This window comes from Rutidosis leptorrhynchoides, chromosome 6 (assembly GCF_046630445.1).
Source record: "Rutidosis leptorrhynchoides isolate AG116_Rl617_1_P2 chromosome 6, CSIRO_AGI_Rlap_v1, whole genome shotgun sequence".
NCBI lineage: Eukaryota > Viridiplantae > Streptophyta > Magnoliopsida > Asterales > Asteraceae > Rutidosis > Rutidosis leptorrhynchoides.
In genome coordinates this window covers 155,705,291-155,730,117 of record NC_092338.1, presented here as the reverse complement: position 1 = coordinate 155,730,117, position 24,827 = coordinate 155,705,291, and the positions used below count along the sequence as shown (strand labels likewise).

At 34.3% G+C, this 24,827-nt stretch overlaps 2 protein-coding genes and 1 non-coding gene across 3 annotated transcripts; 1 reads left to right on the top strand and 2 right to left on the bottom strand.

Annotated features, from left to right (window-relative positions):
- Nucleotides 1-3,159: 3,159 nt before the first annotated feature.
- On the top strand, nt 3,160-9,070 carry LOC139856123 (serine/threonine-protein phosphatase BSL1-like). The gene is made up of 21 exons (XM_071845359.1): nt 3,160-3,367; nt 3,736-3,796; nt 3,885-3,963; nt 4,042-4,121; nt 4,199-4,293; nt 4,424-4,523; nt 4,639-4,708; nt 4,986-5,087; nt 5,217-5,298; nt 5,385-5,552; nt 5,642-5,807; nt 6,061-6,229; nt 6,321-6,491; nt 6,687-6,925; nt 7,145-7,229; nt 7,295-7,393; nt 7,470-7,669; nt 7,758-7,833; nt 8,162-8,297; nt 8,377-8,513; nt 8,987-9,070. The coding sequence occupies exons 1-21, from the start codon at nt 3,160-3,162 to the stop codon at nt 9,068-9,070; spliced, it is 2,607 nt and encodes an 868-aa protein (XP_071701460.1).
- Nucleotides 9,071-9,414: 344 nt separating this feature from the next.
- LOC139851805 (nodulin homeobox-like) lies at nt 9,415-15,987 on the bottom strand. Its single transcript, XM_071840979.1, has 18 exons — nt 15,790-15,987; nt 15,537-15,594; nt 14,735-14,860; nt 14,480-14,638; nt 14,261-14,344; nt 14,055-14,171; nt 13,762-13,971; nt 13,508-13,627; nt 13,290-13,385; nt 13,026-13,181; nt 12,631-12,907; nt 12,382-12,504; nt 12,231-12,300; nt 11,609-11,690; nt 10,782-11,060; nt 10,548-10,700; nt 10,436-10,470; nt 9,415-10,094 (listed from the first exon to the last, which is right to left on the bottom strand). The coding sequence occupies exons 2-18, from the start codon at nt 15,576-15,578 to the stop codon at nt 9,620-9,622; spliced, it is 2,604 nt and encodes an 867-aa protein (XP_071697080.1). The 5' UTR covers nt 15,579-15,594; nt 15,790-15,987; the 3' UTR covers nt 9,415-9,619.
- Nucleotides 15,988-23,023: 7,036 nt separating this feature from the next.
- Nucleotides 23,024-23,130, bottom strand: LOC139856311 (small nucleolar RNA R71). The gene has a single exon (XR_011761801.1). It is a non-coding gene; the product is annotated as a small nucleolar RNA R71 (small nucleolar RNA).
- Between the last annotated feature and the right edge of the window lie 1,697 nt (nt 23,131-24,827).

The window sequence follows — 24,827 nt, the reverse complement described above, 5'->3', positions numbered from 1 at the left end:
AGCGTTACACGGGCAGAGTTCTGACTTAAAACCCGTAAAACATTCTTACAATAACCTTATTATTATTAACTTAAATTAAAATTATAATTATAAATATATATATATATATATATATATATATATATATATATATATATATATATATATATACATATATATATCTTACATAAGGAAAGAAAGAAGAGAAAAGGTGTAATCAGTCGAGCAAAATTCGTGGCCTTTTATAGTACTTTTCTGAATCCTGTAGCTCATGCACTCGCATGAGATTTCAGTGTATTTCCCATGCACTTGCATGGGCTCATGCACTCGCATGAGTTTTATGCCTATTTCCCATGCACTCGCATGGAAAGGCTGTCCAGCTCAGATTGTGTTTAAAACGTGGGCTGCTGTGATTAATTTAATATATAATATAATATATATAATTTATATATATATATATATATATATATATATATATATATATATATATATATATATATATATATATATATATATATATATATTATATTATATTCTTGTGCATAGTTGACTTGTAATTTTCGCTCCGTTGACTCGCGCATTGATGCTCGATTTATGTCCCGGTTTCGGATTTTCGAACGCCTTTTCATACGCTTAGATATCTTGTACTTTGCGTTCCGCGACTTATACTCTTGTAATTTTTAGACGTTTCTCATCAATAAATGGAACCACTTGGATTGTAACTTATACATTTGAGCTTTTTGGTCATTTGCGTCTTCAAATAGTTGTTTTCTTCTTTTGACTTCGCACTTATTTATTTAAACGATTATTACATAAAAATAGAACAATAGTAACTAAAAGCTTTACATATTGGAAGGATATTGATACTAAATATATGTTCATTTAGAGGACTATCAAGCACCCTTTCAAACAAGTCCATAGCCAAGGGTTGTGGCTCTTGATCATAACCAATTTTGAAAGGATGCAACACATCATTGCACATTATGACCCATTATAAATATATGGATTCATTCCATGAAAAAGGTTATAGATTTTGCTCCAGATTTTGGACATTCTATATACACTTTCAACACATAGCATGAAAAGGCGTACCTGCTTCACGTTATCAAGAACAACGTTCTCTGACCAACAACGGCGTGCCTGGTCCAAGTTATATGGAACGACGTTCCTACCTGCAGATTGAAATTTTTAGTACCCGAATATAAATAGAAGAAAATAGGGTTTTGGGAGATATAGATCATTCTAGTAACAGTTTTATCCTCGATATTAACCCTAAACACCCCAATTTCATCATCTAGTAGAAGATTAAGGAAGATTTGAAGGATCAAGCTCAAGTGAGTGCAAGTCTAGTGTTAGATATTCACTTTGAGTTGTAAATCCCACCTTGTTCTTCATTATTTCACTTACTTTACTTGTGATTTACAATATGATGTTTGATTATGCTAGTTTATCTCCGATTAGTGTTTATCTAGCCATGATTGGCTAGAATCTTTGTGTTTACTTTTTTTTATGAAACTCTAGTGTATGGATTTGCCCCAAATCTATTGAATAAATGTTATTTGAATGAAATAATGGAGTAATTGTTGTTGAGTTAGCTAATGACCATTGCTAGTGTTGTTTTGGACTTAATTTTGATTATATGAGTTGTTGATCATTTCTATGTGATTTCAAATGAGATTCAATTTGTACTAAAGGATTTTAAGTTATTTTAATCCAAACATAATTTCAATGGCTTTCTCATGATTCAACTTGATCTTGTTAATTTGATGTTTACGTGAGTTTGAAAAGTTTAACTCGGTTAAGGTTTAATAGTGATATTAAACGTTTAATAGTTCAACAACGAATTTGATAACAATTGGGATAAAAAGGGGCAATCCAAGCATAAGAGTGGATTAGACAAGTGGACCCCCCCCCGGGTGGATTACTACACACGGGTTTATCCACGGGTAATTCGTGAATAATTTTGAATTTACATTTAAATTATAAGTATATAAATATGTAATTAAGTATATATATTCAGGTAAATGGGTGTATCCGCAGATTTGTCAAACAAGTATCACGGATTCACGAGTCGAATTTTACTCGTGACGAGCATTATATATACGTAACCCGCCTGCGACCCATCAACAGGCAAAACTTTATCTCAAACCGTACCCACGGGTAATGGATTTTGCATTTATCCACCTGTCACGAACACGAATACTTGCAAGTCACGGGTATTTTTCCTGCCCATTGCCCATCCTTGTCGACCATATGTGAGATGTGGAAGACGACTTAGATGAGGTAGTGAAATGAGAAAAGATCTGAGGTTGGAGATAGGGACCACATATACTTTTTCACAAATTGTATTCTTTAGTCCCTACACCACATATACTTCAGGGGTTTTCTCCCGGATCCATTCAGGATTCAAACCCGGTCCGCCTGCCTCTCGGGATGGTTAAAGGATCGAATTCCTGTAATGCGGTTCGGGTTTCCTCCCAAACACGTGTGTGTGTGCAAATGATGAGTGTCGTTGAAATAAATGATACAATGATGCAAATCTTGCCATTAAAAAAAAAAAAAAAAAAAAAAAAACTAGTATGATGTTTATCGATGTGTATTGATAATTTTTATTATTAACTTTTTGACAATTTTGTATGCTTTTTTTTAAAAGGCAAATCTACACAGCCATCTAATAATATATACACCACGAATTGTCCTAAACATGACTCGAACCCTCAACTTCCAAGTTGTAATGGTGACCTCGATATCGCCAAGTTATTGGCTCTTTGGTTGTATGCTCTTTTTTTAATTCGAACCTTTTAAATAAATATATTTACCTCCGTCCTAATAAATTTTTGAATCCGCCACTTAGTGTAGTATTAGATGGATAAAAAAAGTAAACATTGAGTATAATTTATAATACTATATTTACATATGTAATATGTAATAAGTATAACATTTGTAACAATATAATTTGTTTCTATATTGCATCTCCCTTACCATACAAGCATGTACATACATTCTGAATTCTGATTATAGTACCAAACCCTACGTTGGTGATTTGTGATCTGATTTCAATTTTCACTAGTCACATCCTTCATATCATTCGTGTGCATGTTATACATTTATCATGAGTGATATCTGGTGTGATCAATAATATCATTACTGGTTTCTATTTTGTTTTGGTTTTGGATCTTGATGGATTCGAAACCGTGGCTACATCCGGCTCCAACTTATATCCCATTAGAGGAGACACATTGGGACACAGATGATGACGCCCCTGGCCCTCGATGTGGTCATACGCTTACTTCCGTTGCCCAAACCAAATCTAACGGTCCTCGTTTGATCTTATTCGGTGGCGCCACTGCCATCGAGGGTGGCGCCTCATCTGCCAACCCTGGCATTCGTAATCATTACCCCCTTTTTTTCTTAACCTACACAATGTGAATGTAATATTTTTTGGAGAAGTATTAAATTGGTGGTGCTTTTTATAACTTAATGGGACATGCCATGCATGTTAATTGTACATTTCTGCAATGGATTAGTTTAGTGATTTTGTGCAAAGCAATCAATCTTAAGATGAAAAAGTCTATACTTACAAAAAAGATTAACAAAATTTTGTGATGATTAATTTTTTGTAATATATTTTAAAGTAGTGTAGAATTCTTACCAGATTGCTCCATTTCAGAAATGCACATTTACAATATGAGTTCAATTATTAATTTATTAATACTTGTAAAAATGACAGTTTTTTGTTTATGTATTGGATTTTAGGTCTAGCTGGGGTGACAAATTCTGTTCATTCTTATGATGTTCATACTAAGAAATGGACCAGGTTAATTCAATTCTACATCATTTTTTTTTTCATTTTACTTTGTGAATTTGGTTCCATATCAAATGTTGATCTATGAAGTTTCATGCAGAATGCGACCGGCTGGGGAAGCCCCTTCACCGAGGGCTGCTCATGCCGCAGCTGCTGTTGGAACCATGGTTGTATTTCAGGTAATTAAATAAAATTAGAAAAAAAGAAGCATGGGAATGAATTATTGCTTTATAATTGTTATTATTTTTGTATTTAAGGGTGGGATAGGTCCAGCTGGTCATTCAACCGACGATCTTTATGTGCTCGACATGACAAACGACAAATACAAATGGCACCGGTGAGTTTTTCTAGTGAAAGTATAGACCTTTTTTTCGTTAAGACGTTGATATGGTTCCTAATTTTATTTGAGTGCAGAGTTGTTGTTCAAGGACAGGGTCCTGGTCCGCGCTATGGCCATGTCATGGACTTAGTTTCCCAACGATACCTTGTTACTTTTAGCGGCAACGATGGTGAGTACTTATCACATTTGTAGCAAGTTTTCTTAAAATTTAAACTGTATAAAAAGTTCTTATTAGTCATTTTCAATCAGTATCATATTTTGTATAAACATAAAATATAATAGCATATGTTTTTGTGTAGGAAAGAAAGTTCTTTCAGATACCTGGGCTTTGGATACTGCTCAAAAACCGTATATGTGGCTTAGGCTGAATCCAGAAGGAGATAAACCTTCAGCTAGAATGTAAGTATATATTTTTGTTTGTGTTATTGGTTTGATGATGTTACATATTTTCATAGTTTCAAAATTTGTAGTTATAAAACGGAAAATATACACATTTTCATTTGTTTGTACTTAGGTATGCTACGGCTAGTGCACGCTCAGATGGTATGTTTTTGCTTTGTGGTGGAAGAGACACCGCAGGCACGGTACGACCTAATGTTAACATCTATGATTTAGCATAATTAAGCTTCAGTTTTTTGAGTTGTAAGGCTAAGACATGTTAATACACACGTATATATGCAGACTAAATTGTGCACATGCGTACATATGCAGAGTAAATTTTGAGTTCTAGTGCTAAGACATGTCAGAACCAAGTTCAGTCACAACCTTAGAATCATTCAGATTATGAACCATTCAACGCTTAATCATTCAGATTTATCAAACGCACCCTTAATAATGGTTATTATTGTATGTGTTCTATAGCCATTGGCAGATGCTTATGGACTGCTTATGCATAAAAATGGACAATGGGAATGGACTCTTGCACCTGGAGTTTCACCATCATCAAGATATCAGCATGCTGCGGTTAGTAACAGCTTTTCAAAAATTGTATCTTTTATTAAAATATTTTATTTTTCGACAGAGACAAACAGAATATTTGGTAATTGGTAGTCCAGATTTGAATATCTCTCTGATTATAATTTGTTTCACCAGGTTTTTGTTGGTACTAGATTGCATGTTACAGGGGGTGCTCTTAAAGGAGGGCGTGTGGTAGATGGTGAAGCAGCTGTTGCAGGTTAATTTTGGTTTAATTTGAATGCTTTCAAAATAAATTTGTATGTGATAAAATAGAATTTTGGGAATGTGGTTATAATTTTACAGTTTTGGACACTGCTGCTGGAGTTTGGCTAGATAGACATGGTTTAGTGACTGCTTCACACAATGTTGATGAGCAAACTGAAGATCCGTCTCTAGAGCTCATGCGTCGATGTAGGCATGCCACCTCATCTGTTGATTCTCGTATATATGTTTATGGTGGTCTTAGGGGAGGTAAGATAAGACTTCTGCTTTAAACTTTGAATGACTATGCATCTCGGTTAACGGAGGCTGATTCGATATATTTGTTTCGTATGCTGCAGATGTATTGTTAGGTGATTTTCTTGTAGCTGAGAATTCTCCGTTTCATTCGGATGCTAATAATCCTGGAGGTTCAAACATCACGACACCCGGGACAAACAAATGGAGCCCGTTTGATCCTATATCTCATGATGACGCACCCGAAAATCCCGTACCCACCGAGTCAAGGTAAGGCCCTATTCAACCAACTATTCAAGATTATCACTGAACTCTTGCACAATTTTAATACATCCAAACATGCATCAAGGGTGTGTTTGTTTGCCTCTTAATGGTTAGCACTGAATGTTCAACACTGAATGTTGAACTGTTCAGCATTCATTCAGTGTGTTTGTTTGTTTTTGACATCTGAATGCAAAATGATGCAATACCATTCAACAATCTGTGAAGAACCATGCATAGTTTAACACAATTATATTTGCAGTGATGACAAAGGCGCAGAAGCTTATGCTGCTAATTCAGCCTGGCAAGCGGCACAAATGCAAATCGCTACTCCAAAAGAAACGATGGTTTCAGATGTTGATTCACATGATGCAATGATTACGTCAGAGTCTATTGATTCACCTCGAGATGTGCAACTTCACCCGAGAGCTGTATGTGCACACATTGTTAAGAACTATGTAGTGGTTTTTCATTATTATTCAGGATTAAAATTTGTATTTTATTTTATTTATATATCTGCAGGTTGTGATAGCTAGAGAAGCTATAGGAAACCTCGGTGGTTTGGTAAGGCAGTTATCGTTGGATCATTTTGATTACGAGAGTAAACGTATGATGCCATTTCCAAGTGACACGTCATCATGTCCTGCAAAACGTTACATCAGGCAAAAATCACCTCAAGGCTTGCATAAGAAGGTAAGTGTTGGTTGTAGTTTGGTTTTCTTCTTTCTTGACTTTTAAATGTGGCAAAATGGGTAATTCGAGTAACATGTCAAACGGGTCAGCCCAAATTGCCCTGCCAACACATTATTTCCTTCAATGAAAATGATTAGCTTATGATTATTTCATGATTATTAGTATAAAAAAGACTACATTTTTTTTTTGTCTCAGGTGATTTCTACTTTGCTTCAGCCTAGAAACTGGAAACCTCCTGCTAACAGGAAATTTTTCTTGGATGCTTATGAAGTTGGAGAGCTTTGTTATGCTGCTGAGCAGATCTTTATGAATGAGCCTACCGTTCTTGATTTGAAAGTTCCAATCAAGGTTTTTGGTGATCTACATGGACAGTTTATCGATCTGATGCGCCTTTTTGATGAATACGGTTTCCCTTCCAGTGCTGGAGATATTACGTACGTAACCTCTTTTTTTTCTATTGTATACCATAAAGTCAACATTTTTTACTCAAATATATGCGGCCCTATCCGGTTATCTTGTGACTGTTTCTGAACCTTTTTCCCTGGCCACCCAAGATATAAAAATTACATACGAAGTAGATAAAAAACGAAAGTTGATGGAAATTTGATTTGTAATTATAACATTAGCTTTATAACATTCTTATCGCCTTTCAGATACATCGATTATTTGTTTCTCGGTGATTATGTTGATAGAGGACAGCATAGCTTGGAAACAATCACTTTACTTCTTGCTCTAAAGGTAATCTTGTACTACCTTACAAAGTTGTAGTCCAAAGTATGTTTTCACATGTTAACTATGTTCAGATTAACTATCCTGAAAATGTGCACTTAATACGTGGGAATCATGAGGCTGCTGATATAAACGCACTTTTCGGCTTTCGTCTTGAATGCATTGAAAGAATGGTATGTGATGAAACGTCGTAATACATGTTGTGAAGGTTTCTTGAATGTGCTTACGTACGGTTTTGTATGGATACAGGGAGAGAATGACGGAATATGGGCATGGCAACGGTTCAATCAGATGTTTAACCATCTTCCACTCGCAGCACTTATCGAGCAAAAAATTATATGTATGCATGGCGGCATAGGAAGATCGATTCATTTAATTGAACAGATAGAGAAAATAGAGAGACCCATAAACATGGATGCCGGATCGGTTGTCTTGATGGATTTACTATGGTAAATTTCTTCTCGTATAAGTTTCTGTATTCTTCTAAAGCTCCGCTCATTGTACAACGTCACTATTTAATGCATCTTCTCATTATAGGTCCGACCCTACAGAAAATGACAGCGTGGAAGGTTTGAGACCAAATGCAAGGGGACCTGGGCTTGTCACATTCGGGGTATGGATGCATTTTTTTAGCTTTTTAGTTGGTTTATAGTGCATTTGTTTGTCTCTTAATTGTTTGGTTCAGCACTGAATGCAAAACCGTTCAACATTTAGTACGTTTGTTTGTAACATCTATATGACAAATGATGTTGAACCGTTCAGTAATCTGTGTTGAATCATTCAGAGTTTAAATACTCTCTTAACCATTCAGCAACTCCATTTCCGTTACGTACATGCTTTTTCACCACTGTGTCATACACAACTTAGTAGCAATTTTGACCCATTACCTGGCATATCTAACCCGCCTTTGATATACCATAATCACTTGCAACTACTTGCAGCCTGACAGGGTTACAGACTTCTGTAAAAGAAATAAACTTCAGCTGATTATAAGAGCACACGAATGCGTGATGGATGGGTTTGAGAGATTTGCTCAGGGACAGTTGATTACACTTTTTTCTGCAACAAACTATTGTGGTAAAATTTGGCTTTTTGGGTCTTTATATCACTTATTTTGGGGTTAGATGACTAGCGTAATTGTGCTGTTTGCATTCAGGAACTGCAAATAATGCTGGAGCTTTACTAGTAATCGGCAGAGGATTGGTGGTTGTTCCGAAACTGATTCACCCATTGCCACCACCCCTTGAACCAGAAACATCTCCAGAACCTGTCCAAGAACGCCACTGGATGCAGGTAATGTTTATATTATCAGCTTTTTGTCTTGTCTTGAGATGGGAACAGAGTTTGGGTGAGGTGTCAAAATGGGTATGTTGGTATGGGCCAAAACGAGTCAGGATTGGTTTATTCCCAAACACTTTTTTATGTGTTTTTATAAAAATAATGATATATCTAACAACATAATTTGGTTGTCATACATGTTTTTAAAATATACTTTGGGTGGCAGTAAACCCATTTGACCCGTGCTCGTTTTAGCTAAACCTTATTAGTTTTTATTGTATGACCCTTCAGAGACTCACGTAGTATTACTGACCCATTTTACACATAAATGGGTTGAAGTTTCCACCTTCACGTTTTTCAATAAAGCGTGAGCTCTCTGAAAGCTTATAGGAGCCAACTACATTTATACCACTTTTTATTATTACTTGATGAAAGACTATATTAGTCTGCGCAGTTGTGATTCATATGATCCTTATATGACATTGTAGGATCTCAATAATCAAAGACCACCAACACCTACACGGGGCCGGCCCCAGCCTGATCATGATAGGAGCTCACTTGCATATATCTGAACTGAATACGCACATTGATGTTTCAAACTTACATCAAACACCTAGCAGTGATCTACTGATCTTCTACCAAAACAACAGACTACAAATGTATTTGTTTGCAGATTAAACTACAACAGAAACAAACTGTACACATCATTTTTATGTGATACAGTTTCGTTTTCATGCATGGAAGCAAGGTCTTCACAAATCATAATTATGTCAAAATGTTTGGTTTCTTTATGAAAGTAACTCTTTTTCTAAGAAATCGGGTTAACCTGCCAACGTTTGTATATTTCTTATATTTAAACATATAAATATAATTAAAAATAGTAAATTAAAACATTGAGATAAAACGTTTCAACCTATACAACATTGAGATAAAACAATGGACCAAAGCTTCTCATCTTTTGAAAACTTTCATAGAACATAAGTCTTTATGTGTATATTTCTCTAAACAATAACTTTGCTGACTCAAACCTAGTACCCCTATCTAGAACCAGAAAACTAAGTTATGTTTTGTGTGTTTGACCGACCAACAAGAAAAATATCGCACACAGCTTCAGCTGTCACCTAAGCTAGACGTTGCAGCACAAGTTTGGCTGAATCCCACAGCACACGCTTCACACCATTAATCTGTTCAGCGTGACCAAATGAGGCACCAGTGGCATCACATGGGTGTGGAAGATTCGTCCATTTGTCCACTTTCAAATAAGTAACATCGACAACACACAACTTCGATTCATCGAGGTTGGTTCCAGACCATACCCCGTGTGCTTGATGCACACACCCTTTGCCTATCTCTTCTCCTTGTATATCAGTAAGCACAACTAACTGCCCTGGCTTGTGCTTTACGGATGAACCACCTGATTTACTTTGACCCGTTTGGGCAGCAGATGAGCCTGGGTCTAAAAATTCATCAGCGCTTTCGGGCTCGGTTCCTGAACCACCTTGTTTGTCGGTGAACGAAGCATTGTCTCCCCCAGAAGTTGCAGAAACGTCCTTAGCAGCGGCTACACGGGCTAGTTTGGCTTTTCGGTTATTTAACCTGTGGCCAATAAAGAATATATGAGAAACTCCATCCCATTTACTTGCCAATGGTTCAATTTGGGTTTATATCTAAATCTCTAATGGGTCAACTGCTTACAATTTTATTTAAATTTAATAATAATAAAACAAATTAAACAGAAAGGAAGTTGCAAAAGTGCATCTTGAACACATAAAACCTACTGAATCATTTTATTTGAAGAAATAAATAATGGTCGGAAATGTGGAAATTAGATATAATTTCTGTAATCATATCATATTTAATACTAACAAAACAGATACATATCCGTTTTGACCTGCTACCCATCCCAATAATTTTGTGAAAAGGACACACTTCCTTACCAATTCTTTAGCTGTGAGGAAGATATTTCTGACCCCTGCAATATTAAAATTAAGAACTTAAGCTATTACTTCAGAAAAAAGTAAAATGTTCGAAATTCTAATTTTTACATACATGAAGACTAATCTTTTCAGCCCATGATTGTACCAACGCAGCTTTTCGCTGCATCTCGGGCTCATTTTGTAAAGCCTGTTCCATCATGCTTATTTGCACGTAATTCATTATGTTTCGCTTCCTTTTCTTTACCTGTTTTTCATCACTCTGCACCTTTCCAAAGTCCAATGCCGTCACTGGTTATTAAAAATCCAAAGTTCTATACTTTTTTTCAAAGAAATTAGAATTCTTTACCTGTTGCGTGATGGTTGAATTTGAATCTAATCCATGAGTTTCAATATTCAGAGCATCTCCCTCGCCTTCATGAACACCCGTAGCAGGAACAGCTTCCACTATAGATGTCCTCTGATCTTGCATCGGCGTTTCATTGGATGGACCCTCGTTTGTATTGAGATTTAATGTGTTCATGTCTTCCAAAGGTATATTATCAGTTTTGTCCTCGTTCTTGTCTTCATTCTGGTTACCTTCAATGACAAGTGCATCTTGAGATTCTTGACCTTCATTATTATTCTCCTATCAAAAAATCCAACATGCTATATTCACGGTGTGCCGAAATGGGTGGGTTGCGTAGCAATTCAAAATGGTAATTGTTGGTACGGGTCAGGCTGACCGGGAACATGTTTCTTCTTATTCTATGCGACATTTGTATTACATATCCTTACAAGAAGGAAAATACTCCCACTGTCCCGAAATAAGTATCCCGTAAGAATTTCTGTTCGATTTAACATAGGCTTGATAAATGTCAGTTTTTCCCTAATACAGTTTGACTAAGTTTATATAAAAAATAATTAATAAGTGAGGGTAAACTGGGGAGTTCAATAATATTTAGCAGTTATATTTTGCAAGTGGACAATTTTTTTTGACAAATAGAAATAGTAGGGTGGACGCTTTTTTGGGACAGAGGGAGTATAACAATTAATAACAACATCAGCCATTTGACCCATTAGATATCATGAATCAACCCATTCATAAGTAAACACGTCAAAATTACCACTAACATTAACTACCGATAAATGCGTAAAAACTCAACAATGAAAAAAGGGAAGGGATGAAAATTTTACTGTAGCTTGGTCGATATTGATTTCCTGATTGTTGATATTGATTTCCTGACTAATTAGTGGCTCTAACTGTACAGTGAACAACCTACATATATCAAGAGAATGAAAGTGGAGATAGCGAGTCACCATTAATATTTCCAAATACAGACATACCCTACAACTGTATCATTAGGATCTAACGATCTTGAACATGTGAAGTGATACATAGTCAAACGATGATATATAAAGAAATCAAATCAAATTATATCATTACAGCGAAAGCAACTTTAATAAAAAGGTTATGTTGTTTTGTGGTCGAAAAGTTTTATCATGAGTTTGTGATTGTACTGTATTTGACAAAATAAAAGCCGCTAAAATGTTTTTTCAGTTTTGAGAAGAAAAAAAATGTTTTTATGATTGTTTGGTTATCTTTTATGTTAACTTCTACGAAATAATATATAAAAGTAGACACTTAATTTACAAAATTATCTGACCTGAAAACAAAATAAAAATAATTCAATAAATATATAAATAATTGTAATATTTAGTTCAATCAACGATTTACGACCCTGCCGCAACGCGCTATATTCATAATAATGTGCACTATTATTGAAACTCCAGGCTAAGAAAGACCATTCAAAGTTACCTAAACAACTGCACGTCATCCTGATTAAGGAAAGCGGGAATTAAAGATTCTGCGTGACCCAAAAGGGCATCTGCATACACAAAGCAACGTGTTACGTAAGCAAGAGCATATGTTTGTAATAACCAAAAGAAGCTGTTGGAATGATTATTACGCAGGTTTTGGGTAATAATATCTACTCTTTCAGCTCTGATATCATTTGAAACTCCCAATGGTAAAGTAGAAAATTCCTTCCTCAAGCACTGCAGGAATGTATTAAGAAACAGACCCATTTCCTCTACGAAACAAAAGTAGTTGGGTTAAAAAGACATAATAGACAAAGAAGACAGACAACAAGCTACATGTACACAAGCTAACTATGCTAATGTTCAATTTAGGAAACAAAAGTGGTTAAAGTGTTCACCTTTACAAATATCAGGAACAAAACAAGTGAGATTTGCAACTATTTTGACCAGTAAAGACGTTCTTTGAAATGCATATGATGTCCTGGGAACACGGCAGGCATTAAAAGTGGATTCTGGAACATCTGATGATGTAGACACACCCAAAACCCATCCAGCTGCTGTTAACGGGTCAAAATCCAGAGTAGCATCGTCTTCAGAAGGCCAAGATTCAGATGAACACCAATTAGACGAGAACTCGGCATTTGGTTGCAAAAATATTGTGGTCAAAACTTCAGTCTGTACAGAAAAGGTACGACATTGTTAATTCAGTAACATGTTATAAATTGTCATTAACAAATAAATTAATAAATAAATAATATAAGATCGTAATATGGTGAACTTGTATAGAGCTTACAAAGTTGAGGGTGATGTAAGATCGAAAATTGGAGTCATCGGAGAGAATTTCTGTCAATTGCATAGCGTTAAGTTGCAGAAGTCCCCTTGGATAGGTTTTGTCTGAGAAAGCGGCAAACCCATCTCCATGAAACATGGTCTTCAGCAATTCAAGGACCTGTTAGTTTTGTAATGACCACATTATGCATGGAACCTTGATATAAGATAGATAATATAAAAATGTACTAACGCATGCTAAATATTCTTAAGATACAATGAAAGTAACCTGAAATATTGTAGACTTGGCTAAATTCAAAACCCTAGGATTGCTGGCAACCACATCTAAGAAAGATACACTTTCTACTTCACAGAGATGCAGTAGCTGCAGAAATAGGAATAGTTTAGTATCTATTAACGAAACCATTAGCATAGAATTTTAAAGCTGACATCAAATAATGCACACAAGTAAGTATACAATAAACATGGTCTATAACTACATCTTACAATAGATAAGACTTTAGATTTCAGCCTTGAAACCACAGCCATAAGATAAGGCTCTTCAAAAAATGGCAATTTCATGATATCATGAGCCAACATAAGAATCCCACCTTCTTCACATAGATCCTGAAGAAACAAGAATTACAAACTGCATCATATATATATATATATTCCCACATAAAAGAATTCTAAAAAGCTAAACATGTAGCATCTTTACGATAACGTTAGATATAGATGCACGTAATTAAGTGATGGAAAACCTTGTTCCTAATGAGCCGCTCACGAAAGAGCTTTTGTTGGCTAAGTGACTGAAGAAACTGTAGAGAAGCCTCACAGTGCTGGCACAGACGGTTGACTTCAGCAAGATTTGACTGCTTGCTGATATCAGTATATTGAGCTGACAGCCTCAATTGAACAAATTGAATGTTTCTGTGAACAGCAACAAAAGCTCCAAACATAGGTCTATCAACCTGTCATACATAAGGAAACATTTTGAGAACCATATGGCTGACACATAACTTACAGATTATGGATGGTACGGAAAACACATCACCATAGGATGTGCAAGCAGAACTTGTGAAAGCTCATGCCATTGTGAAGAAACAAATGCTGTTAACAGATATAGACTGCAGGCCAACAGTGCTGAATGCAGCAGAAACAGTTGACTATCCTGGTCAACCAAAACTGTGTCAGCACAAAAAATGAAGGCAAAGAAAGGTTTAAAAACTACGTAAATGGTAGTAGTAGAACTATATTGACCTGTCTGAATTTACAAAGAACCATGATCATGAAGAAGATCAAATCAAACATCTGTTCAGATACTGTCATATCCTCAAGCAGAACCTATATTACGAAATTAGCATATACATGAAAATTTCTTAAGAGGGTCATTATATATCCTCCGAATTATTGTGCCTGATTCATCCTCCTAACAAGAAGAATATCACATGAATCAGATTCAATTTGTTTTTCATTAACCTGATCAAGTTTGGAATTCCGAGGTGCAAGATCACACAAGGTATGCAGCAGCTTAATCCCACTTAACAAGTATCTGAAAAGTTCTTCATCTCCTTCAGATTCCAGAAGCTTAGAAATTAAGTTCAATGGCAAATATCTTGCTAGGGTTTCTATATCAATCTGAAAAATCATGGTTGACAGTCAGAAAGAAGGTATCAAATGGAAAAAAGTAAAAATTAATGGCATATGATATGATTCAAACAAAAATCCACCAACCTGTTTTGATGATCCATCACTAGAAGTCCACTGAATAGCATCATCGTCCGCATCCCTGAGTAACTTGTTAAGTTCCTGAGAACCTAATCTGTGCAACTCCTTGACAGCTGAAACCAAATCGATCAGCTGCATAGAATAGCAGTTGAAACTATTAGGAACTGAACATGAATTAAAATTATTAGGATAGTTTGAGTGATTATGCGTGTGTAGATATACAATTACAAATAGATGTGTGTGTGTGTGTGTGTGTGTGTGTAACAGATATCTTTACAGTATATAATGCGGGATTCCTGGTAAGAAGTGTTAGAATTTGAGAAGGGAGAACACACAATTGGAGTGAATAAACAAAGTTTAAACAAATGATGTAAATCGTTTATTCTTGAGTTGCATAAATTTTATATAAGATTTCGATATGCAGGGATGAAAATTAGAAGTTCCCAAAACTCCGGTAAAAATTCAATTGCAGTTAGATATCCATGTAAGACTACCTACCAACGCAGTAATAATCTACTAAGTACAACTCAATCATTGAATTACCATATCCTAAGTAACAAGTAACAAGAGAATAAGATCACAGAACCCTAATTCAATTATTCATTAATAAAGAAAACAAACAAGAGTAAGACTACACGTAAACTGATTCAAAAAAAATAAAATGTGCTACAACAATTAGACCTGAAATGAACTTATAAGAGTGCTAATACCACAACAACCACCAGCATAACAACTGATTAACTAAATTTGGAGTAATATTGTAAGTCAAAAACAAAATCGAACTCATAAATTCAACTTTTTTACTTACTTTTAAGATCCTGCATGCTTCATCATTCCTCTCAGGCTGCATTCTCGCCTTTCGTCAACTAAAAAAAATAAGAAAAATTAAACATCACAATTCACAAAACGTGAGTGTGTGTATAGATACAAGTAATTAAGCCCTAGATTTTTTATCCGTGAATGTCTATAACCAAAGCTGTGAAATTACACCTAAATTGCTGCGAATAATACAACAAACAAGCAAATTAAAGCTAAATTTAGATGAATAAACAGCTAAATACCTGCAAACTACAGTACTACACAGCTAGAATGAGAACTGAAGTAAATTTGAGCAAATTCACGAATTCTGGGTAGTATGATAGATATGATGATTTATTTATATATATTTACATATATTTTGTAAATTATATCAACGAGACTTTGCAGTTTGCAAATGTATCGCGTATATCTTTTAGAAGATTAGCAGATGATTGTAGAGAGATGAATTTATAAGGTGTGTTGTGGGGATATATCATACGTATATGGTATATACATACACATTTATGTATTATATATATCCTCACATACCACTTTTTTTCATCTATTTTAACCTTAATTATATACATTTACGTATTACATATGGGATATGATCATCACACGCTACTTTTTGTTTCATGTATACTAAATTATCTATTTTAACTTTAATTATATATATATATATATAATAATAATAATATAAGTTCTACTTTTTAAAGACATAATTGCGATTATATGTAACAAAAGTGTACTTGAATCAAAATGTGGTGTTTGAGAATAACCTCTCATTATATATACTCGGTATATATATTTTTTTTGAACCGCTAATTTGCATCAGCGGATATTTCAACGACCCTCATCATTTGCACTCACACACGCTAGGAGGAAACACTTACCCGGGTTGCTTGGCAACTAATCGCGAGACCTGGGTTGCTTGGCAACTAATCGCAGAAAATTGGAGAGAAAACCTTCCGCCCCCAGAAATTGAACTCGGGTTGCTTGACAATTAATCGCGGGCCCTTCCACACTGAGACTTAATACCGTTGAAGCAAACGTTCATTGGTATATACTCGGTATATATTATAGTGAAAAAAAATAGTAAAATAGTAAGAAAGGTCCCAACGGGTGCTTGGGGCTGCCTAGCTCGTTGACCAGGTGAATGCCGATGACAGCGAGTCGCCAAGCCACCGCCCAGGGCTCCGTCCAGCTCATCGCTCACATTCAATTCTTTTTTAGGCAGCTTGGAGATAGGGAAAATGGTCCAAATTTGACTGTTAGAATAAAAAATAAATAAATAAATAATAACAAAATTAAATTGCAATGGATTCTTTTCTTTTCTTTTCTTTTTTTATTATTTTTTTATTTTTTTCTAATCTCTATATATACACATACACAATACACATTCCATTCACACAATATCCATATTTCATATTACCCAAAACACAATCCATTTTACAATTAAAAAATGAATTTCAAAAAAAAAAAAAAAAATAATCTAAAATAAATGAACAAGTTCAAGATCGAAGCGGTGTCGAGTGAGATATGTTGCAACAATTACTCGAATCTACGCAACAAAGACTTTTTTGTACCGTTGGTCCCTTCATTATACAACAAAAATTTAATAGCGTTCCTCCGGTTTTTTTCGCTAACAACATCCTTCCATTATCTGATTTAAGCATACCGAGTCTCTCCGTCCAAATTTCGTTAAAAAAAAAGTCCGTTAGCCATTAACATGTGTCTTGCATGTGAGGGTAAATTCGTCTTTTATCTCCTCATTTGTCATTTATCACCTCTTTTCTTCCCCATTCACTACCTGCAACCTTTTCCAAACTAAAACCCATCGACTAAAATTAAAATCCAAATTTTTAAAAATCAGTTACAACATAATGCAATAGAAATCCAAAAAACAAACAAAAAAAAAAAGACAACCAAAAAAACCAACATGCACAATCGATAATGCGGCTGACATAAAAAATGGTAACAGAGTCAAACTTAAAGGGAAATACTTGAATATCACCGCAAGAGCGACGAACCTGATAAGAAATCAATAAACCATCTCAATGTAGCAATGTCGAAAGCAAATGAAACAAAAACAAATCGGTAACGTAAAAGCAGGTAACAAATAAATAAATTAGATTTTAGTTTGATTATTTAGTTTCTAGTATTTTATTTTAATTGGAAGACTCGGACAAAGACGAGTAGTTTGATTATTTAGTTTCTAGTATTTTATTTTAATTTATGTCGAATTTTAATTATCATCGTAATGTTTTAAATTTTAATTATTGTAATGTTTTTTATTTTTAATGAAAGTTTAGTTTATTTGAATAAGTAGTTTTAATTTAAATAATTATAATTATTTGATTCTATAACAAAATAAAATAAATATAAAAAATTAAAAATATTGAAGAAGTATGTCTTTATTGGTAGTGTTTGGTCTTGGGTTAGTGCTGAGATGGAAGTGCTGATGTGACGCTGATGTGACAGCTAGTCCTGGGGAGGAAATATGTCACTGCTGGGACCTCTCTAATGGTAAGACAAAATTAGGCCGATGGTCCATCAAGTTTGTATCATATTGCACGGTTATCATTTATTTTGTTTTTCGACCTAGATGGCCCTGAAGTATCACTTTTCGACATGGATGACCCAACCATTAAACTCCGTTAGTTTTTGAACGTTAAGTACGTCCACGAGTCAAGCACGTGAGGGCAATTTTGTCCACACACGTTCTATTTACTTCTTATATGCTTTTAAGTTTTATGTTTTGGTGTGCAAGAATTACGGTGTATGCTGAAACTATATGAATAATGGTGTATTTGTTGACTTTTTTTTTAGTATTTGTTGACTTTTTTGAGAATTATGATGTATGCTGAATCAATATGAATTTTGGTGTATTTGTTAACTTTATTTTGTTATGATATGGATGGATTCTCATTTTGTACGCATGCAGATGAATATAGATGATTGATAATCTTGCACAGTAAAATTATGAATTATTGATTACTACTTCACCTACTTTATAATTGAAAATGAAAATGAATAATGTACAGTTAACTTTTAGTATTATAAATACACACTCAATTATAAGGATATGTACACCATTTCTGAATAAGAATTTAATCTCTTCTTTCTTCTTTCATATTAGTATCTTCCTTCATATTAGTAAGATATATGCCATATAAAGTATTAAATTATAACACGTTATCAGCACGAAGAGCTCTGTATAATTAAGGTGATTCTTCCAATCACTCAACTACCACTTCCACCTCTCAAGATTCCCGCCGGTCACCGTCCTCCGTCGCTGAAACTGCCGGAAGATCTTGAAACCTCTGATGTGTCTTCTGATCAAGAATTTATCAGCTTGGGTTCTTCTACCACTGAGTTATACTCATCAGGTATTCCATAAGGTTGTTGACTTCATTTAATTTACATTTGACTTAATTAATTAATAAGAAAATCATTTTATATACGAATCAAAAGAATATAAGATTGAAGCAAGAATCCGTACCTGGAATATTAATTGTATGTAGTGTTCTTGCGATTTGATAACTTATTACTCCATACTAGTTTGTTACTACCTTCGAAGTCAAAGAAAAAGCCTTCGACTATAAAACTTTTCGGTGGGGGTGATAATGCTAAAAAGGAACATATATTTCATAGCAATATCCTTCCAATATGTAAAGCTTTTAGTTGCAATTTTTCTATTTTTATGTAATATTCGTTTAAATAAATAAGTGCGAAGACAAAAGAAGAAAACGACGATTTGAAGACGCAAATGACCAAAAAGCTCAAATGTACAAGATACAATCCAAGTGGTTTAATTTATTGATGAATAATGTCTAAAAATGACAAAAGTACAAGCCGCGAAACGCAAAGTACAAGATATCTAAGCATACGAAAAAGCGTTCGAAAATTCGAAACTGAGACATAAACCGAGCATCAACGTACAATCAACGAAGCTAAAATTACAAGTCAACTATGCACAAGAATATAATATAATATATATATAATTATATAAAATTATATATTATTATATTATATATTATAATATTCAACAGCCCACGTTTAACTCAATTTGGTGAGCTGGAATCCGAAGCTCCGCACTCGCGGAGCTGTAAGGCACCCCACTCGCGGAGCTGTAAGGCACAAAAGTACCGCACTCGCGGAGCAGCCAAATTCAAAATCTGCCTATAAAAGGCACAAGCTTCTGCCGAATCCATTACCCCTTTTTCCAATCTCTCAATCTCTATATGTAATATATTTATATTATAATTTTAATTTTAATTTAAGATTAATAATAAATTATGGTTTAGTTGGGTTATTGTAAGAAATGTTTTACGGGTTTTAAAGTCGAAACTCTGTCCGTGTAACGCTACGCGATTAATAACCACTGTAAGCTATGTTCTTCCTTTTTAAATTAATGTCTTGTAACTAAGTTATTATTATGCTTATTTGAGCCGAAGTAATCATGATGTTAGACTAAATATTACGACGGGGTTATTGGATTTTGTACCATAATTTGGGTTTGGACAAAAGACCGACACTTGTGGACATTGGACTATTGACTATTAATAGGTAGGGGGTATTGTCTAATTGAATGACAACTCATTGGAACCTGTCGAACCAATCTCCAAATTAGTTAATATAATAATTATTAAAATGATTATGTATGTCCTATTTAGTGACGTTTATACGACATCTTTTACGATCATTTAATTAATTATTCGGGTTGGGTAATTGATTATTCATTCTAATCAAGTGGGTAAATTAATATTCATATCTCATTAAAACAGGGGTGGATTACATACAAGGATAATTGGTGTAATTGTTAACAAAGTATTAAAACCTTGGATTATACGCAGTCGATAACCTGGTGTAATCATTAAAAGTATTAAAACCTTGTTACAGTTCGAATCCCTAATTAGTTGGAATATTTGACTTCGGAAATAAGGTTAATTTGAAGAGCATTTTATAATTATGACCGATGGACTATTATGGACAAAAACCAGATAGGTATCAAATAAATCCAGGACAAATGACAATTAACCCAGATAAATAAATGAAAATCAAAACGTCAAACATCATGATTACGGAAGTTTAAATAAGCATAATACTTTTATTTCATATTTCATCGTACCTTTATTTACTGTCATTTTAATTACTGCAATTTACTTTATCGCAATTTAAATTCTGCAATTTATATTATCGTCATTTATCTTTACACTTAAAATATAAAATCGACAAACCGGTCATTAAACGGTAAAACCCCCTTTTATATATTATTATTACTATATATAGATATATATTTATACAAATATAGTTATTAAAAATATAGTACGTAATTACTAGCTCCCTGTGGAACGAACCGGACTTACTAAAAACTACACTACTCTACGATTAGGTACACTGCCTATAAGTATTGTAGCAAGGTTTAGGTATATCCATCCGTAAATTAAATAAAACTTGTATCATATTTCGTCGTATTTCGTAGTAAAAATAATAGTATTTCATACACCACCGCTGCACACATCAAGTTTTTGGCGCCGCTACCGGGGAATCGTTAAAAAACGCTATATTTTTGTAAAGTATATTTGTGTAAAAATATATAATTTTTAATTTCGTAAAAATATTTTGTGTTTATAATAAGTGTTAAAAAAATAAGAAAAATATATATATATATTTTTAAGAACTTATCTATAAAAAGTATTTTTATTAAATCTTTAAAATATAAGTTTATTTTTATATAAATTGTATATATATTATTTTGTAAAAAAAAGAAAAAAAAGAAGAAAAAAAATTAAAATTTTTTTTTTACGCTGAACCTGCAATTTTGGCCTGCACGAATTCTGAATCTGTGTAACTCCGCACTCGCGGAGCACTTCTGGCATCATCAAACCGCACTCGCGGAGCCTCTCTGACAGGTCAAACCTCAGTACGCATTAATTACAGAATTAGGGTTTAATTAATAATTATTATTATTATTTACCCTAATTAGGAATTTTAATTAATAATTAGTTTTTAATTTTATTCTTAATATATAATTCGTATTTTTTGTCTAAATATTATTATTAATTATATAGAATAATATTTTTATATAATAATAATATAAAAATAATATTTTTATATAAATTTTATTTTTATCATTTTAGTTTATATATTTTTATAATTTTTATCTTTTAATCGTTTAATTCGTAATTTTTATTGTCGTTCGTATTTAGTTTAAGTTAGTATTTTGCCATAGTTCTTTTAGTATTTCTAGTTTTTAGGCTTTGCCGTAAAATCCCTTAAATGCTTTTTCTTTAGATTAAGATTTAGGCGCTTTAGAATTTTGCGACGCAGTTTATAAATTTTAGTGCCTTTTTAAGTTATTGCCGTTTTAGATATAGAATTCCTTTAATCTTTAATACCTTTAGACGCAAGTTTTATATTTAGTTTTTAGACTTTTTAGTTTCGACGCTCCACTTTCTTTTTATTATTTTTTTCGACTTTTATTTTTCGACGCTTATTTTTCGATCGCTTGTTTTTCGACGCGCTTTTTCTTTTTCATTTCGACGCTCTAGTTTTTAGGACATAGAATTTTCTATATTTTCTTTAAATCTCGTCGGAAAAATTATTTTAAGCGGTTAAATTGATTGACATCCAAAATTTTCTGCTTCGTATTAATAGTTGGATATGTTAGTGGCTGAGTTGTGGGCTTCCGATTTAAAGGGTCCTGGCTACCTGCTGCATCTTTTGGCTATTCGAAACTTGGGCAAAAGCAGAAAAGTCTATTAATTTAATAACTTATATTATTTTTATTTTTATTTTTATAACTAATAGGATATTCAGTGAATGCACTGAGCAAAACGTTCACCACCTTTCATACGTTCACCACCTGTAACTCGATCAAGACATCTAGCTAATATTGTCGCCGTTGATTTTTCTTTAGAATCATCATCTAGTCGACCAAGTACTCCAATTCAAATTTTCGATAATCCATTTTTTGAACCCGACCTCACAATTGAGAACCCGAAGGGTATTCAAGGACAATTCAGAGATCCTGAACCACTAATCATTCCTCCTGAACCACAAACTGTTAAATCAGAATCCTCTAGTGATTCGTATTCAACAAATTCAAATATGGAAATAACAGAACCTCTAAGTATGGAAGATCGAATGAGAGCTACACGCACTGGCCAAAGACACACCATTATTAAGCCAGACATTAATGCGCCAGATTATGAAAACAAAGGACAAATCCTACACATGGTAACTAATCAATGCCAATATAGTGGTACGCCAAAAGAAGATCCAAACGAACATCTTCGAATATTTAATAGGATCTGTACTCTATTCAAAATTAGAGAAGTTGAGGATGAACAGATCTATCTCATATTATTTCCCTGGACTTTAAAGGGAGAAGCCAAAGATTGGTTAGAATCGTTACCTGAAGGGGCGATTGACACATGGGATGTTTTAGTTGAGAAATTTCTTAAAAGATTCTTTCCGGTATCTAAAGCCGTAAGACTTCAAGGAGAAATTGTTACGTTCGCGCAAAAGCCAAATGAAATATTATATGAGGCGTGGACAAGATTCGGAAAGTTGTTGAGAGGATGTCCTCAACAAGGTTTAGACACTTATCAAATAGTACAAATATTCTACCAAGGTGTCGACGTTGCTACACGAAAAGACATCGACACAGCAGCTGGTGGTTCCATTATGAAGAAAACCGCAACTGAAGCTCACAAGATTATTGATAACACAGCTTCCCACTTACATGAGTGGCATCAAGAAAAAGATATATTTCGTTCACCTAAAGCGGCTAGAGCCGATTCTAGCCATGACTTCGATTCCGTTTTCGCAAAAATAGATGCTTTCGAGAGACGAATGGAAAATATGAATAAAGATATTCACACAATACGAATCAGTTGTGAGCAATGCGGTGGACCACACTTAGCAAAAGATTGTCACATTGAACAAACGATGGAACAACGTGAGAATGTTTCCTACATGAACCAAAGGCCGGGAAATAATTATCAAAATAATTATCAACCGCCAAGGCCAAACTTTAATCGAAATCAAAACATTCTTTACAATCCAAATGGACCCAACAATAACTCATACAACCAACAAGGTCCGAATAACCAACCAACTCAAAACAACACTTTCAATCAACAAAGACCTGGCTTGTATAAACCACCACAATAAACCAAAGAGAAAAAGCCAAATCCGGAAGAAATGATGGCAAAGCTAATGGAATCTCAAACACAATTTATTACATCTCAAACCCAAACAAATGAGAGGTTTGATCAATCATTAAGAACTCAACAAACTTCAATTTTGAATCTAGAAAAATACTTAGGTACTCTTGCTAGCATGATGAGTGAGAGGGAACAAGGAAAGCTACCGAGTGATACTAAAATAAATCCTCGGAATGAGAATGTTAATATGGTATCAACGAATTCTGAAAAACCAGCATCAGAAGATAGGAAGGTTTTCGATGTAAGTAACAATGAAGAAGTTACAACATCACCACCACCACCCGAGTATGTAAAGCTAGTGGTGGCACCCTACAGACCACCCATCCCGTTTCCAAGAAAAGGAGTTGAGTATGAGCAAGTAATAGGTAATAAAGTTTGTGATACCTCTGGAAAGAAGAAGAAGAATAAGAAAGTGCAAAAAACAAAAATCGTAAAAGTAAACCCGATAAAGACAGTTCTACCAAAACCTCCACCCAGGTTAGGTGATCCGGGTGAATTTATTGTTCCTTGTCTACTTAGTGATTGTGTCAAGTATGATGCACTAGCAGATTTAGGTGCGAGTGTGAGTGTTATGCCTCTTTCATTATATAAGAGATTAGGAGTAGGTGAGTTAAGTCCAACGGAGATGAGTGTTCGACTCTTTGATCAAACCATTAGGCACCCAGTTGGAATTGCTGACAACCTACCCGTTCAAGTAGGTAATTTAACCTTTCTAGTCGAATTTATTGTCATTGACATAGAAGAGGACCTAAACATTCCTCTAATTTTAGGTCGACCATTCTTAGCGTCCACCGGGGCGTTATTTGATGTAAGAGAGGGTAGAATGACATTTAGTAATGATGAAAAATCGATCACCTTTGTGAGTCGAAAGTCTAAATATCTACCAACCAAAATCGTTGAACCAACAAAAACGATTGGTAAGAACCATATTGTTTTACCAACTCCAACGGTAGTGCTTAACAGTAATAAAACACCCAAGTGTGGGGAAGATGAAGTAACACCTAATGATGACCTGATAACAAAGAACCCCGTTGTTGATACGAAATTAAATGATCCCGTTGCTGACC

Coding starts and splice junctions, on each gene's coding strand:
- LOC139856123 (XM_071845359.1), top strand. CDS start 3,160: ATGGATTCGAAACCGTGGCTACATCCGGCTCCAACTTATATCCCATTA. Junction 3,368..3,735: donor ATCTGCCAACCCTGGCATTC/GTAATCATTACC, acceptor ATTGGATTTTAG/GTCTAGCTGGGGTGACAAAT. Junction 4,122..4,198: donor GACAAATACAAATGGCACCG/GTGAGTTTTTCT, acceptor ATTTGAGTGCAG/AGTTGTTGTTCAAGGACAGG.
- LOC139851805 (XM_071840979.1), bottom strand. CDS start 15,578: ATGCAGCCTGAGAGGAATGATGAAGCATGCAGGATCTTAAAA. Junction 14,345..14,479: donor GGAATTCCAAACTTGATCAG/GTTAATGAAAAA, acceptor TTCGTAATATAG/GTTCTGCTTGAGGATATGAC. Junction 11,061..11,608: donor TCAATATCGACCAAGCTACA/GTAAAATTTTCA, acceptor ATTTTTTGATAG/GAGAATAATAATGAAGGTCA.